Source organism: Heptranchias perlo, unplaced genomic scaffold (genome assembly GCF_035084215.1).
Source record: "Heptranchias perlo isolate sHepPer1 unplaced genomic scaffold, sHepPer1.hap1 HAP1_SCAFFOLD_272, whole genome shotgun sequence".
Lineage (NCBI taxonomy): Eukaryota > Metazoa > Chordata > Chondrichthyes > Hexanchiformes > Hexanchidae > Heptranchias > Heptranchias perlo.
This window is the reverse complement of record NW_027139284.1, coordinates 91,531-106,106: the sequence shown is the minus strand read 5'-3', so window position 1 is coordinate 106,106 and position 14,576 is coordinate 91,531. Positions and strand designations below refer to the sequence as shown.

Sequence of the window (14,576 nt, the reverse complement as noted above, 5' to 3'; positions counted from 1 at the left end):
TTTAGAAGAATGAGAGGTGATCTCATTGAAACATATCAGATTCTGAGGGGGCTTCACAGGGTAGATGCTGAGAGGCTGTTTCCCCTGACTGGAGAGTCTAGAACTCGGGGGCATAGTCTCAGGGTAAGGGGTCGGACGTTTCAGACTGAGATGAGGAGGAATTTCTTCACTCAGAGGGTTGTGAATCTTTGGAATTCTCTACCCCAGAGGGCTGTGGATGCTCAGTCGTTGAGTATATTCAAGGCTGAGATCGATAGATTTTTGGACTCGAGGGTAATCAAGGGATATGGGGATTGGGCGGGAAAGTGGAGTTGAGGTCAAAGATCAGCCATGATCTGATTGAATGGCGGACCATGCTCGAGGGGCCGAATGGCCTACTCCTGCTCCTATTTCTTATCTTCTTATGATGGACGAAACCATACATGGAGTTTAGAGGGTGTGGGGTGGAGTCCATAATCCAGGCCCACACTCCCCGGTCCCAGTACTGAGGGAGTGCTGCACTGTCGGAGGGAGATGGATATACTCTAGGACTCGAGCCCATAATCCAGGCCCACACTCCCCGGTCCCAGTACTGAGGGAGTGCTGCACTGTCGGAGGGAGATGGATATACTCTCGGACTTGAGCCCCATAATCCAGGCCCACACTCCCCGGTCCCAGTACTGAGGGAGTGCTGCACTGTCGGAGGGAGATGGATATACTCTAGGACTTGAGCCCATAATCCAGGCCCACACTCCCCGGTCCCAGTACTGAGGGAGTGCTGCACTGTCGGAGGTGCCGTCTTTCAGATGAGACGTTAAACCGAGGGCCCTGTCTGCCCTCGCATGTGAACGTAAAAGATCCCACAGCCACTACTGGAAGAAGAGATGGGGAATTCTCCCCGGTGTCCCGGGGCCAATAATTATCCCTCAACCCACCGATGATCTGATTGCTGTTTGTGGGATCTTGCTGTGCGCAAATTGGCTGCCATAGTTCCTACATTACAATCGTGACTGCACTCCAAAAACTTCCTTCTTTGTCTCTCAAGCACTTTGGGAGGTCCTGAGGTGGTGAAAGGGGTGATGGAGATGCAGGTCTGTTTCCCTTCCTTGCCCTCGAACAGGTTGGCAGGGCTGGGTGTTAGCAGTGCTACACCATTCAACCTCTTCCCATCTCTATTCCAGGCCCGGTGCCCGTACGGCTGGTGAATGGGAGCAACGACTGCTCCGGGAGAGTTGAGGTCTATCGTGACTCCGTCTGGGGGACCGTCTGCGATGATGGCTGGGATCTGAACGCAGCGAGTGTCGTCTGCAGACTGCTGAACTGCGGGGCGGCCGTGTCGGTGCCGAATGCGGCAGCTTACGGAGGGGGGACTGGACCCATCTTGTTGGATAACGTGAGGTGTAAGGGGACGGAGCCTGCCCTCGATCAGTGCCCTGCCAGCCCATGGGGGGTGAATAACTGCACACACGGGCAGGACGCTGGAGTCACCTGCTACGGTAATTCGAGCTTTGCATTTCATGTATCTCGCAAAGGGAAATGTTTTTTTCGTCCAGGATTTTGGCTTCTCTGAGAGACTCAGTCATGTTCCAACTTAATTTGATAAAGGTGCGACAACAATTAACCCCTCTGTCTCGGGCGGGAGTTCAAAGACACAGCCAAGGCACTCAATTCAAATACAAACATCATTTAGGCTTCGTTGCAATTAATGCCTTTTCCTGCTCTGTGTGGGGATTAGTCCATCCCCGGGGGGGGAGATCAGGCCTAACTTATCACAGGCCGGGGAGGGAGCCTGGGACTGTGGTATCACTCAGTCCCATCCCCGGGGGGAGATCAGGCCTAACTTATCACAGGCCGGGGAGGGAGCCTGGGACTGTGGTATCACTCAGTCCATCCCCGGGGGGAGATCAGGCCTAACTTATCACAGGCCGGGGAGGGAGCCTGGGACTGTGGTATCACTCAGTCCATCCCCGGGGGGGAGATCAGGCCTAACTTATCACAGGCCGGGGAGGGAGCCTGGGACTGTGGTATCACTCAGTCCCATCCCCGGTCGGGGGGAGATCAGGCCTAACTTATCACAGGCCGGGGAGGGAGCCTGGGACTGTGGTATCACTCAGTCCCACCCCCCCGGGGGAGAGATCAGGCCTAACTTATCACAGGCCGGGGAGGGAGCCTGGGACTGTGGTATCACTCGGTCCCACACCCCGGGGGGGAGATCAGGCCTAACTTATCACAGGCCGGGGAGGGAGCCTGGGACTGTGGTATCACTCAGTCCCACCCCCCCGGGGGAGAGATCAGGCCTAACTTATCACAGGCCGGGGAGGGAGCCTGGGACTGTGGTATCACTCAGTCCCACCCCCCGGGGGGGGAGATCAGGCCTAACTTATCACAGGCCGGGGAGGGAGCCTGGGACTGTGGTATCACTCAGTCCATCCCCGGGGGGAGATCAGGCCTAACTTATCACAGGCCGGGGAGGGAGCCTGGGACTGTGGTATCACTCAGTCCATCCCCGGGGGGGAGATCAGGCCTAACTTATCACAGGCCGGGGAGGGAGCCTGGGACTGTGGTATCACTCGGTCCCACACCCCGGGGGGGAGATCAGGCCTAACTTATCACAGGCCGGGGAGGGAGCCTGGGACTGTGGTACCACTCAGTCCTATCCCCGGGTGGGCGGGCGGGGGGGGGGAGATCAGGCCTAACTTATCACAGGCCGGGGAGGGAGCCTGGGACTGTGGTATCACTCAGTCCATCCCCGGGGGGGAGATCAGGCCTAACTTATCACAGGCCGGGGAGGGAGCCTGGGACTGTGGTATCACTCAGTCCATCCCCGGGGGGGAGATCAGGCCTAACTTATCACAGGCCGGGGAGGGAGCCTGGGACTGTGGTATCACTCAGTCCATCCCCGGGGGGGGAGATCAGGCCTAACTTTTCACAGGCCGGGGAGGGAGCCTGGGACTGTGGTATCACTCAGTCCCATCCCCGGTCGGGGGGAGATCAGGCCTAACTTATCACAGGCCGGGGAGGGAGCCTGGGACTGTGGTATCACTCAGTCCCACCCCCCCGGGGGAGAGATCAGGCCTAACTTATCACAGGCCGGGGAGGGAGCCTGGGACTGTGGTATCACTCGGTCCCACACCCCGGGGGGGAGATCAGGCCTAACTTATCACAGGCCGGGGAGGGAGCCTGGGACTGTGGTATCACTCAGTCCCACCCCCCCGGGGGAGAGATCAGGCCTAACTTATCACAGGCCGGGGAGGGAGCCTGGGACTGTGGTATCACTCAGTCCCACCCCCCGGGGGGGGAGATCAGGCCTAACTTATCACAGGCCGGGGAGGGAGCCTGGGACTGTGGTATCACTCAGTCCATCCCCGGGGGGGAGATCAGGCCTAACTTATCACAGGCCGGGGAGGGAGCCTGGGACTGTGGTATCACTCGGTCCCACACCCCGGGGGGGAGATCAGGTCTAACTTATCACAGGCCGGGGAGGGAGCCTGGGACTGTGGTACCACTCAGTCCTATCCCCGGGTGGGCGGGCGGGGGGGGGGGAGATCAGGCCTAACTTATCACAGGCCGGGGAGGGAGCCTGGGACTGTGGTATCACTCAGTCCATCCCCGGGGGGGAGATCAGGCCTAACTTATCACAGGCCGGGGAGGGAGCCTGGGACTGTGGTATCACTCAGTCCATCCCCGGGGGGGAGATCAGGCCTAACTTATCACAGGCCGGGGAGGGAGCCTGGGACTGTGGTATCACTCAGTCCATCCCTGGGGGGGGAGATCAGGCCTAACTTTTCACAGGCCGGGGAGGGAGCCTGGGACTGTGGTATCACTCAGTCCATCCCCGGGGGGGAGATCAGGCCTAACTTATCACAGGCCGGGGAGGGAGCCTGGGCCTTTCCTGCTCTCTGTGTGTGTGTGTGAGTGTGTGTGTGTGTGAAACTTAGCTGGAGTCTCCTTGTTCGCAGGGCCCTTCCCGGTCAGACTGGCAGACGGGAACAACATGTGCTCGGGGAGAGTCGAGATCTTTTACGAGTCCGTCTGGGGGAGCGTCTGCGAGCAGGGCTGGGACCTCACCGACGGAGACGTGGTCTGCCGACAGCTGAACTGCGGGAAGGCCGAGTCTGTAACAGGGACCCACCGGAGCCGAGGGACCGGGGAGATCTGGCTGGGCGGTTTGCGGTGTAGCGGGACTGAAGCTTCGTTGGACAGGTGCCTGGTGAGCCCCTGGGTGAAGGCCGACTGTTCGCACAGTCAGGATGCAGGCGTCTCTTGTTCAGGTAAAGCTCGTCTCAGCGTCGAGTGTCTCGCTGACTGATCGCCTCCTTGAAGATTCAGGAGCAGGAGTCAGTCCATGGCGCTCCTCGAGCCTGTTTCTCCTTCTGCCCCCTCCCCACAGCTGGTCGGACATAGTGCCACAACAACCCACAGCACGGGAGGAGGCCAATCGGCCCATCGTGCCTGTGCTGGCTCTTTGAAAGAGCTATCCAATTAGCCCCACTTCTCCCCACCAACCCCTGCTCTTTCCCTGTAGCCCTGCCAACTTTTCCCCTTCAGGTATTTATCCAATTCTCTTTTGAAAGTTCCTACACAGTAATAAGCTAGATTTAGTTAATAATCCAACGGTACGGAAAGATTTATCGAACAGAGATCGGAACAGGATCGAATTCAAGGTTAGCCCGCAAAAAGGAGAAACTTAAAATTACCATCATTTTGGTGAGACTAACTTTAACGGGGCGAGAGAGAGAGACAGCGAGAACCTTAAACTGGCCAAAAGCACAGATGAACAGTGGGAGGCGTTCAGAGATTAACAGAGGGCCAGTCGATACCCCCCAAGGGGAAAGGGCTGCACTTCCCAATATAAAGCAGCCCCGCTCGGCAAAAGGAGGTGAGGGATAGCATCAGAGTAAAGGAAAGAGCAGACAAGAGGGCAAAGAATAGTGTCGATCCAGGGGACTGGGAGAGGTACAAAGAGCAGCAAAGGAAGACAAAAAAACGATCGTAAGAGTTGCAAGAAGGGGGAAAGGGAAAAGAAGCTTTAGGCTCAGAGACGTGGATTTGTAAAGGGGAGGTCAGGTCTGACCAACCTGATCGAATTATCTGAGGAAGTAACTAAAGTCGTGGACAGGGGAATGTCCACGGATGTCGTTTATATGGACTTCCAGAAGGCGTTCGATTAAGGTTCCACATAAGAGGCTGTTGGCTGAAATGAAAGCTCATGGAATTAAGGGCATTGCTTCGGGGATTGGTTAGACAGAGAGTGGGGAGAATGGAGATGTACTCGACCGGTGGTTTCTCACAAGGATGTGTGCTGGGGCCTCGACTGTTCACTATATTCATTAAGGACTTAGATAACACAATGGAGAGCCTTATATCCACGTTTATCGATGATACGAGGATTGGTGGTGCGGTAAATAGTGTAGACGAGGGCATAACATCACAGAGAGACATTGAGAGATTCAGTGAGTGGGTGAAACTGTGGGAGATGGATTTCAACCCAGGTACGTGTGAGGTCATCCACTTTGGACCAAAAAAGGATTGATTGGAGTTTTTATTAAAAGTGGAAAGCTCAGAACAGTGGAGGCTCCAAAGAGGTTTAGGGGTCCATGTACCCGGATCACGAAAATGTCAGGTACAATAAATAATTAAAAACACGAATGGAATGTTTGCCTTTATAACTAGAGGGCTAGAATATAGAGGGGAGGAAGTTTAACTACAGCTGTACAAAACCCCTGGTCAGACCACATCTGGAGCACTGTGTACAGTTCTGGGCACCACATATATAAAGGATATACTGGCCTTGGAAGGAGTGCGGTGCAGATTCACCAGAATGTTACCTGAGCTCCAAGGGTTAGATTATGAGGAGAGATTCCATGAACGAGACTTGTATTCCCTGGAATATGGAAGGTTAAGGGGTGATTTGATTGAGGTTGAGAGGATTTTGGAAGGATTTTATCGGGTGGATAGAGAGAGACTTTATCCACTGGTGGAGGGAGTCTCGGACAAGGGGACATCACCTTAAAATCAGAGCCAGGCCGTTCAGGAGAGAGATCATAAGAAGATAAGAAATAGGAGCAGGGGTAGGCCATTCGGCCCCTCAAACCTGCCCCGCCATTCAATCAGATCATGGCTGATCTTCGACCTCAACTCCACTTTCCCGCCCGATCCCCATATCCCTTGATTCCCCTCGAGTCCAAAAATCTATCGATCTCAGCCTTGAATATACTCAACGACTGAGCATCCACAGCCCTCTGGGGTAGAGAATTCCAAAGATTCACAACCCTCTGAGTGAAGAAATTCCTCCTCATCTCATTCCTGAATGTCCGACCCCTTATCCTGAGACTCTGCCCCCGAGTTCTAGACTCTCCAGCCAGGAGGAAACAGCCTCTCAGCATCTACCCTGTGAAGCCCCCTCAGAATCTGATATGTTTCAATGAGATCACCTCTCATTCTTCTAAACTCCAGAGAGTATCTGCCCATTCGACTCTAGAATGCGAGCTCAATTCATCATTTTAATTCGGAGATCGATAGATCTTTGTTAGCCGAGGGTATTAAGGGATATTGAGCCAAGGCGGGTAGATGAAGATTTGGATACAGATCAGCCATGATCTAAATGAATGGCGGAACAGGCTCGAGGGGCTGAATGGCCTCCTGTTCCTATTGAATCTGCTCCCACCGCCCTCTCAGGCAGTGAATTCCAGATTATCACAACTCGCTGCGTAAAATAATGTCTCCCCATCTCCCCCTCTGGCTCTTTTCCTGATCACCTTCAATCTGTGTCCTCTGGTTACCGACCCTCCTGCCACTGGAATCAGTTTCTCCTTATTTACTCTGTCAAAACCCTTCATGATTTTGAACCCCTCGATCAAATCTCCCCTTAACCTTCTCTGGTCTAAAGGAGAACAATCCCAGCTCCTCCAGTCTCTCCACATAACTGAAGTCCCCCATCCCTGGTCCCACACTGGTCAATCTCCCCTTAACCTTCTCTGGTCTAAAGGAGAACAATCCCAGCTCCTCCAGTCTCTCCACATAACTGAAGTCCCCCATCCCTGGTCCCACACTGGTCAATCTCCCCTTAACCTTCTCTGGTCTAAAGGAGAACAATCCCAGCTCCTCCAGTCTCTCCACATAACTGAAGTCCCCCATCCCTGGTCCCACACTGGTCAATCTCCCCTTAACTTTCTCTGGTCTAAAGGAGAACAATCCCAGCTCCTCCAGTCTCTCCACATAACTGAAGTCCCCCATCCCTGGTCCCACACTGGTCAATCTCCCCTTAACCTTCTCTGGTCTAAAGGGAACAATCCCAGCTCCTCCAGTCTCTCCACATAACTGAAGTCCCCCATCCCTGGTCCCACACTGGTCAATCTCCCCTTAACCTTCTCTGGTCTAAAGGAGAACAATCCCAGCTCCTCCAGTCTCTCCACATAACTGAAGTCCCCCATCCCTGGTCCCACACTGGTCAATCTCCCCTTAACCTTCTCTGGTCTAAAGGAGAACAATCCCAGCTCCTCCAGTCTCTCCACATAACTGAAGTCCCCCATCCCTGGTCCCACACTGGTCAATCTCCCCTTAACCTTCTCTGGTCTAAAGGAGAACAATCCCAGCTCCTCCAGTCTCTCCACATAATTGAAGCCTCCCATCCCTGGTACCATTCTAGTAAATCTCCTCTGCACCCTCTCTGAGGCCTTCACATCTTTCCGAAAGTGCGGTGCCCAGAATCGGACCCAAACCAGTGATGGCGGCTTTCTGTCTCTTTCAAAGGACGAAAGGAGGGACTCTCATTTATTTACTGTCCAAAACATCCTCAAACCCTTGACAACTGCCGAATTACTCTAAAGTGCAGTTACTGCTGTGATGGAGGCACAGCAAGATCCCACACAGAGCGATGTGGTGAACGAGCCCCGATGATCAGGTTTTGTTTTTTGGTGATGTGGGCTGAGGGAGAACCGTTGGCCTCAGGACACTGGGGAGACCATCCCCCTGCCCCCCACCCCCCCCAAGCTCTTCCACCACGCTCTGCTCACCTTCCACCAAACCTACTTGCCCTCCAGACCTTGCTACGGTACAGGCGCGGACAGAGGAGCCGAGAGGGAGTGGCCTCGACGTCAAGGCAGCCTCCGGCCGAGCTTGGCACATAGCAAGACGGGAACAGGAGGAGGCCAGTCAGCCCCTCGAGCCTGGTCCACCATTCTGGATATCCTCATCAGGAAAGACTGAACAGACTGGGACTCTTCTCTCTAGAAAAGAGAAGACTGAGGAGTGACCTGATAGCGGTCTTTAAGATTATGAAAGGGTTTGATAGGGTAGACGTAGAGAAGATGTTTCCACTTGTGGGGGAGACCAGAACGAGGGGTCATAAATATAAGAGAGTCACTAATAAATCCAATCGGGAATTCAGGAGAAACTTCTTCACCCAGAGAGTGGTGAGAATGTGGAACTCGCTCCCACAAGGAGTAGTTGAGGCGAATATGAGGGAGAAAGGAATAGAAGGATATGGGGATAGGGTGAGATGGGAGTAGGGAGGGAGGAGGCTCGTGTGGAGCATAAACACCGGCACGGACCTGTTGGGCCGAATGGCCTGTTTCTGTGCTGTACGTTCTGTGCAATTCAATCAGATCGTGGCTGATCTGGAAACTCAACTCCAAGCAGCCCCAACAAAACCGAGAGTCCGAGGGAAAGTGGCTGGAATCAAAGGCGAAGCAAGGGAAAGATCTGAGAGTCGGCGGAGGGTTCGATATCACAACTCTCGGACAGCAAGACTTACTCAGACTGATACTGGGTTCCAGGACAGCAAGACTGACTCAGACTGATACTGGGTTCCAGGACAGCAAGACTTACTCAGACTGATACTGGGTTCCAGGACAGCAAGACTTACCCAGACTGATACTGGGTTCCAGGACAGCAAGACTTACTCAGACTGATACTGGGTTCCAGGACAGCAAGACTGACTCAGACTGATACTGGGTTCCAGGACAGCAAGACTCACTCAGACTGATACTGGGTTCCAGGACAGCAAGACTGACTCAGACTGATACCGGGTTCCATTCTGGGCCCCACCCCTCAGGAAGGATAGATTGGCCTTGGAGGGGAGGGGGGCACAGATTCACCAGAATAATACCCGGGGATAAAAGAGTTAAATTACGAGGACGGGTCACACAGACTAGACTTGTGTTCCCTCGAGTATAGAAGATTAAGGGGGGATCTAATCGAGGGGTTTAAGATGATTAAAGGATTTGATAGGGTCGAGAGAGAGAAACTATTTCCTCTGGGGGGTGGAGTCCAGAACAAGGGGGAAGAATCTTAAAATTGGAGCTCGGCCCGTTCAGGGGCGATGTCAGGAAGCATTTCTTCACACAAAGGGGGAGTGGGAATCTGGAACTCTCTCCCCCGAAAAAGCTGTGGATTCTGGGGGTCAGTTGGAGCTTTCAAGACTGAGATCGATGGATTTTTGTTGGGTAAAGGGTATCGAGGGACAGGGAACCAAGGAGGGTAAATGGAGATAGGACACAGATCAGCCATGATCAGACTGAATGGTTCGATGGGCTGAATGGCCTCCTCCTGTTCCGAAAGTAAAAGGCGAGAGGGGCTGAATGGCCTCCTCCTGTTCCTATATCGTTCCTGTTGCTAATCTCAGAGTCTATCCGTGTTCCCGTCTCGATTCCAGGTCCAGACGATGACCCCAGTGAAAGTCCCCGTAATCCCAGACCAGTCTAACCGTGTTCCCGTCTCTATTCCAGGTCCAGACGATGACCCCAGTGAAAGTCCCCGTAATCCCAGACCAGTCTAACCGTGTTCCCGTCTCAATTCCAGGTCCAGACGATGACCCCAGTGAAAGTCCCCGTAATCCCAGACCAGTCTAACCATGTTCCCGTCTCTGTTCCAGGTCCGGTGCCCGTGCGTCTGGTGAACGGGAACAACATGTGCTCCGGGAGAGTTGAGGTCTATCGTAGCTCCGTCTGGGGGAACGTCTGCGACAATGTCTGGGACATAAACGCAGCGAGTGTCGTCTGCAGACTGTTGAACTGTGGGACGGCCCTGTCAGCAACAAGAGCCGCCCAATATGGAGAGGGGACTGGGCCCATCTGGTTGGATGATGTGAGGTGTAACGGGACAGAGCCTGCCCTCGATCAGTGCCCTGCCAACCCATGGGGGGTGAATAACTGCACACACAGTCAGGACGCTGGAGTTACCTGCTCAGGTGAGTGGAGTTACCTGCTCAGGTGAGTGGGGCTACCTGCTCAGGTGAGTGGGGTTACCTGCTCAGGTGAGTGGGGATATTGGGAGGAGACTGACACCTGGGCCCAAATGTCCAGACGATGACCCCAATGAAAATCCCCGTAATCCCAGACCAGTCTGACCGTGTTCCCGTCTCTATTCCAGGTCCGGTGCCCGTGCGTCTGGTGAACGGGAACAACATGTGCTCTGGGAGAGTTGAGGTCTATCGTAACTCCGTCTGGGGGACCGTCTGCGATAATGGCTGGGATATAAACGCAGCGAGTGTCGTCTGCAGACTGTTGAACTGTGGGACGGCCCTGTCAGCAACAAGAGCCGCTGACTATGGAGAGGGGACTGGGCCCATCTGGTTGGATGATGTGAGGTGTAACGGGACAGAGCCTGCCCTCGATCGGTGCCCTGCCAACCCATGGGGGGTGAATAACTGCACACACAGTCAGGACACTGGAGTTACCTGCTCAGGTGAGTGGAGTTACCTGCTCGGGTGAGTGGAGTTACCTGCTCAGGTGAGTGAGGGTTACCTGCTCATGTGAGTGGGGTTACCTGCTCAGGTGAGTGGGGTTACCTGCTCAGGTGAGTGGAGTTACCTGCTCGGGGATGTGGGGTTACTTGCTCAGGTGAATGGGGATATTGGGTGGAGACTGATACCTTGGTCCAAATGTCCAGACGATGACCCCAGTGAAAGACCCCGTAATCCCAGACCAGTCAAAGTGTGTTCCCGTCTCAAGTCCAGGTCCAGACGATGACCCCAGTGAAAGTCCCCGTAATCCCAGACCAGTCGAACCGTGTTCCCGTCTCCATTCCAGGTCCAGACGATAACCCCAGTGAAAGTCCCCGTAATCCCAGACCAGTCTAACCATGTTCCCGTCTCTATTCCAGGTCCAGACGATGACCCCGGTGAAAGTCCCCGTAATCCCAGACCAGTCTAACCGTGTTCCCGTCTCTATTCCAGGTCCAGACGATGGCCCCGGTGAAAGTCCCCGTAATCCCAGACCAGTCTAACCGTGTTCCCGTCTCTATTCCAGGTCCAGACGATGACCCCAGTGAAAGTCCCTGTAATCCCAGACCAGTCTAACCGTGTTCCCGTCTCTGTTCCAGGTCCGGTGCCCGTGCGTCTGGTGAACGGGAACAACATGTGCTCCGGGAGAGTTGAGGTCTATCGTAACTCCGACTGGGGGACCGTCTGCGACAATGGCTGGGATATAAACGCAGCGAGAGTCGTCTGCAGACTGTTGAACTGTGGGACGGCCCTGTCAGCAACAAGAGCCGCCCAATATGGAGAGGGGACTGGGCCCATCTGGTTGGATGATGTGAGGTGTAACGGGACAGAGCCTGCCCTCGATCAGTGCCCTGCCAACCCATGGGGGGTGAATAACTGCACACACAGTCAGGACGCTGGAGTTACCTGCTCAGGTGAGTGGGGTTACCTGCTCAGGTGAGTGGAGTTACCTGCTCAGGTGAGTGGGGATATTGGGAGCAGAATGACACCTGGGCCCAAATGTCCAGACGATGATCCCAGTGAAAGTCCCCGTAATCCCAGACCAGTCTAAATGTGTTCCCGTCTCTATTCCAGGTCCAGACGATGACCCCAGTGAAAGTCCCCGTAATCCCAGACCAGTCTAACCGTGTTCCCGTCTCTATTCCAGGTCCAGACCATGACCCCAGTGAAAGTCCCCGTAATCCCAGACCTGTCGAACCGTGTTCCCGTCTCTATTCCAGGTCCAGACGATGACTCCAGTGAAAGTCCCCGTAATCCCAGACCAGTCTAACCGTGTTCCCGTCTCTATTCCAGGTCCGGTGCCCGTGCGTCTGGTGAACGGGAACAACATGTGCTCCGGGAGAGTTGAGGTCTATCGTAACTCCGTCTGGGGGACCGTCTGCGATAATGGCTGGGATATAAACGCAGCGAGTTTCGTCTGCAGACTGTTGAACTGTGGGACGGCCCTGTCAGGAACAAGAGCCGCCCAATATGGAGAGGGGACTGGGCCCATCTGGTTGGATGATGTGAGGTGTAACGGGACAGAGCCTGCCCTCGATCAGTGCCCTGCCAACCCATGGGGGGTGAATAACTGCACACACAGTCAGGACATTGGAGTTACCTGCTCAGGTGAGTGGAGTTACCTGCTCAGGTGAGTGGGGTTACCTGCTCAGGTGAGTGGAGTTACCTGTTCAGGTGAGTGGGTTTACCAATTCAGGTGAGTGGAGTTACCTGATCAGGTGAGTGGGGTTACGTGCTCAGGTGAGTGGAGTTACCAGTTGAGGTGAGTGCGGTTACCTGCTCAGGAGAGTGCAGTTACCTGCTCAGGTGAGTGGGGTTACGTGCTCAGGTGAGTGGGGTTAATTGTTCAGGTGAGTGGGGTTAATTGTTCAGGTGAGTGGGGTTACCTGCTCAGGTGAGTTGGGTTACTTGCTCAGGTGAGTTGGGTTACCTGCTCAGGTGAGTGGGGTTACCTGCTCAGGTGAGTGGAGTTACCTGCTCAGGTGAGTGGAGTTACCTGCTCAGGTGAGTGGTGATATTGGGAGGAGACTGACACCTGGGCCCAAATGTCCAGACGATGACCCCAGTGAACATCCCCGTAATCCCAGACCAGTCTAACCGTGTTCCCGTCTCTATTCCAGGTCCGGAGCCCGTGCGTCTGGTGAACGGGAACAACATGTGCTCCGGGAGAGTTGAGGTCTATCGTAACTCCGTCTGGGGGACCGTCTGCGATAATGGCTGGGATATAAACGCAGCGAGTTTCGTCTGCAGACTGTTGAACTGTGGGACGGCCCTGTCAGGAACAAGAGCCGCCTACTATGGAGAGGGGACTGGGCCCATCTGGTTGGATGATGTGAGGTGTAATGGGACAGAGCCTGCCCTCGATCAGTGCCCTGCCAACCCATGGGGGGTGAATAACTGCACACACAGTCAGGACGCTGGAGTTACCTGCTCAGGTGAGTGGGGTTACCTGCTCAGGTGAGTGGGGATATTGGGAGGAGACTGACATCTTGGCCGGAATTTGCAAACGATGACCCCAGTGAAAGTCCCCGTAATCCCAGACCAGTCTAACCGTGTTCCCGTCTCTATTCCAGGTCCAGACGATGACCCCAGTGAAAGTCCCCGTAATCCCAGACCAGTCTAACCGTGTTCCCGTCTCTATTCCAGGTCCGGTGCCCGTGCGTCTGGTGAACGGGAACAACATGTGCTCCGGGAGAGTTGAGGTCTATCATAACTCCGTCTGGGGGACCGTCTGCGACAACGGCTTTGATATAATTGCAGCGAGTGTCGTCTGCAGACTGTTGAACTGTGGGACGGCCCTGTCAGCAACAAGAGCCGCCCAATATGGAGAGGGGACTGGGCCCATCTGGTTGGATGATGTGAGGTGTAACGGGACAGAGCCTGCCCTCGATCAGTGCCCTGCCAACCCATGGGGGGTGAATAACTGCACACACAGTCAGGACGCTGGAGTTACCTGCTCAGGTGAGTGGGGTTACCTGCTCAGGTGAGTGGGGTTACCTGTTTAGGTGAGTGGAGTTACCTGCTCAGGAGAGTGGGGTTACCTGCTCGGGTGAGTGGGGTTATCCGCTCAGGTGAGTGGAGTTACCTGTTGAGGTGAGTGGAGTTACCTGCTCAGGTGAGTGCGGTTACCTGCTCAGGTGAGTGTGGTTACCTGCTCAGGTGAGTGGGGTTACCTGTTCAGGCGAATGGAGTTACCTGCTCAGGTGAGTGGGGATATTGGGAGGAGACTGACAACTGGGCCCAAATGTCCAGACGATGACCCGAGTGAACGTCCCCGTAATCCCAGACCAGTCTGACCGTGTTCCCGTCTCTATTCCAGGTCCGGTGCCCGTGCGTCTGGTGAACGGGAACAACATGTGCTCCGGGAGAGTTGAGGTCTATCGTAACTCCGTCTCGGGGACTGTCTGCGATAATGGCTGGGACATAAACGCAGCGAGTGTCGTCTGCAGACTGTTGAACTGTGGGATGGCCCTGTCAGGAACAAGAGCCGCTGACTATGGAGAGGGGACTGGGCCCATCTGGTTGGATGATGTGAGGTGTAACGGGACAGAGCCTGCCCTCGATCAGTGCCCTGCCAACCCATGGGGGGTGAATAACTGCACACACAGTCAGGACGCTGGAGTTACCTGCTCAGGTGAGTGGGGATATTGAGAGGAGACTGACACCTTGGCCGAAATTTGCAGACGATGACCCAAGTGAAAGTCCCCGTAATCCCAGACCAGTCTAAACGTGTTCCCGTCTCTATTCCAGGTCCAGACGATGACCCCAGTGAAAGTCACCGTAATCCCAGACTAGTCTGAACGTGTTCCCGTCTCTATTCCAGGTCCAGACGATAACCCCAGTGAAAGTCCCCGTAATCCCAGACCAGTCTGAC

The 14,576-nt window shown here is 54.7% G+C and overlaps 4 protein-coding genes across 4 annotated transcripts in view; all 4 read left to right on the top strand.

Moving 5' to 3' along the window:
* The window catches only part of LOC137310708 (deleted in malignant brain tumors 1 protein-like), a 32,597-nt gene extending 28,309 nt beyond the window's left edge, over positions 1–4,288 (top strand). The window contains exons 8-9 of the mRNA XM_067978393.1: positions 1,161–1,475; positions 3,939–4,288. Coding sequence (XP_067834494.1) covers positions 1,161–1,475; positions 3,939–4,288 — 665 coding nt within the window. The remainder of the gene's footprint in view (positions 1–1,160; positions 1,476–3,938) is intronic.
* Positions 4,289–5,239: 951 nt separating this feature from the next.
* Positions 5,240–11,132, top strand: LOC137310707 (CD5 antigen-like). Its single transcript, XM_067978392.1, has 4 exons — positions 5,240–5,471; positions 9,854–10,168; positions 10,351–10,569; positions 11,083–11,132. Exons 1-4 carry the CDS (start codon positions 5,240–5,242, stop codon positions 11,130–11,132), a joined length of 816 nt encoding a protein of 271 aa, XP_067834493.1.
* A 105-nt stretch (positions 11,133–11,237) lies between these two features.
* On the top strand, positions 11,238–13,288 carry LOC137310706 (soluble scavenger receptor cysteine-rich domain-containing protein SSC5D-like). The gene is made up of 4 exons (XM_067978391.1): positions 11,238–11,616; positions 11,996–12,310; positions 12,823–13,159; positions 13,276–13,288. The coding sequence occupies exons 1-4, from the start codon at positions 11,238–11,240 to the stop codon at positions 13,286–13,288; spliced, it is 1,044 nt and encodes a 347-aa protein (XP_067834492.1).
* On the top strand, positions 13,285–14,502 carry LOC137310705 (CD5 antigen-like). Its single transcript, XM_067978390.1, has 3 exons — positions 13,285–13,663; positions 14,022–14,336; positions 14,453–14,502. Exons 1-3 carry the CDS (start codon positions 13,285–13,287, stop codon positions 14,500–14,502), a joined length of 744 nt encoding a protein of 247 aa, XP_067834491.1.
* The last annotated feature ends 74 nt before the right edge of the window (positions 14,503–14,576 follow it).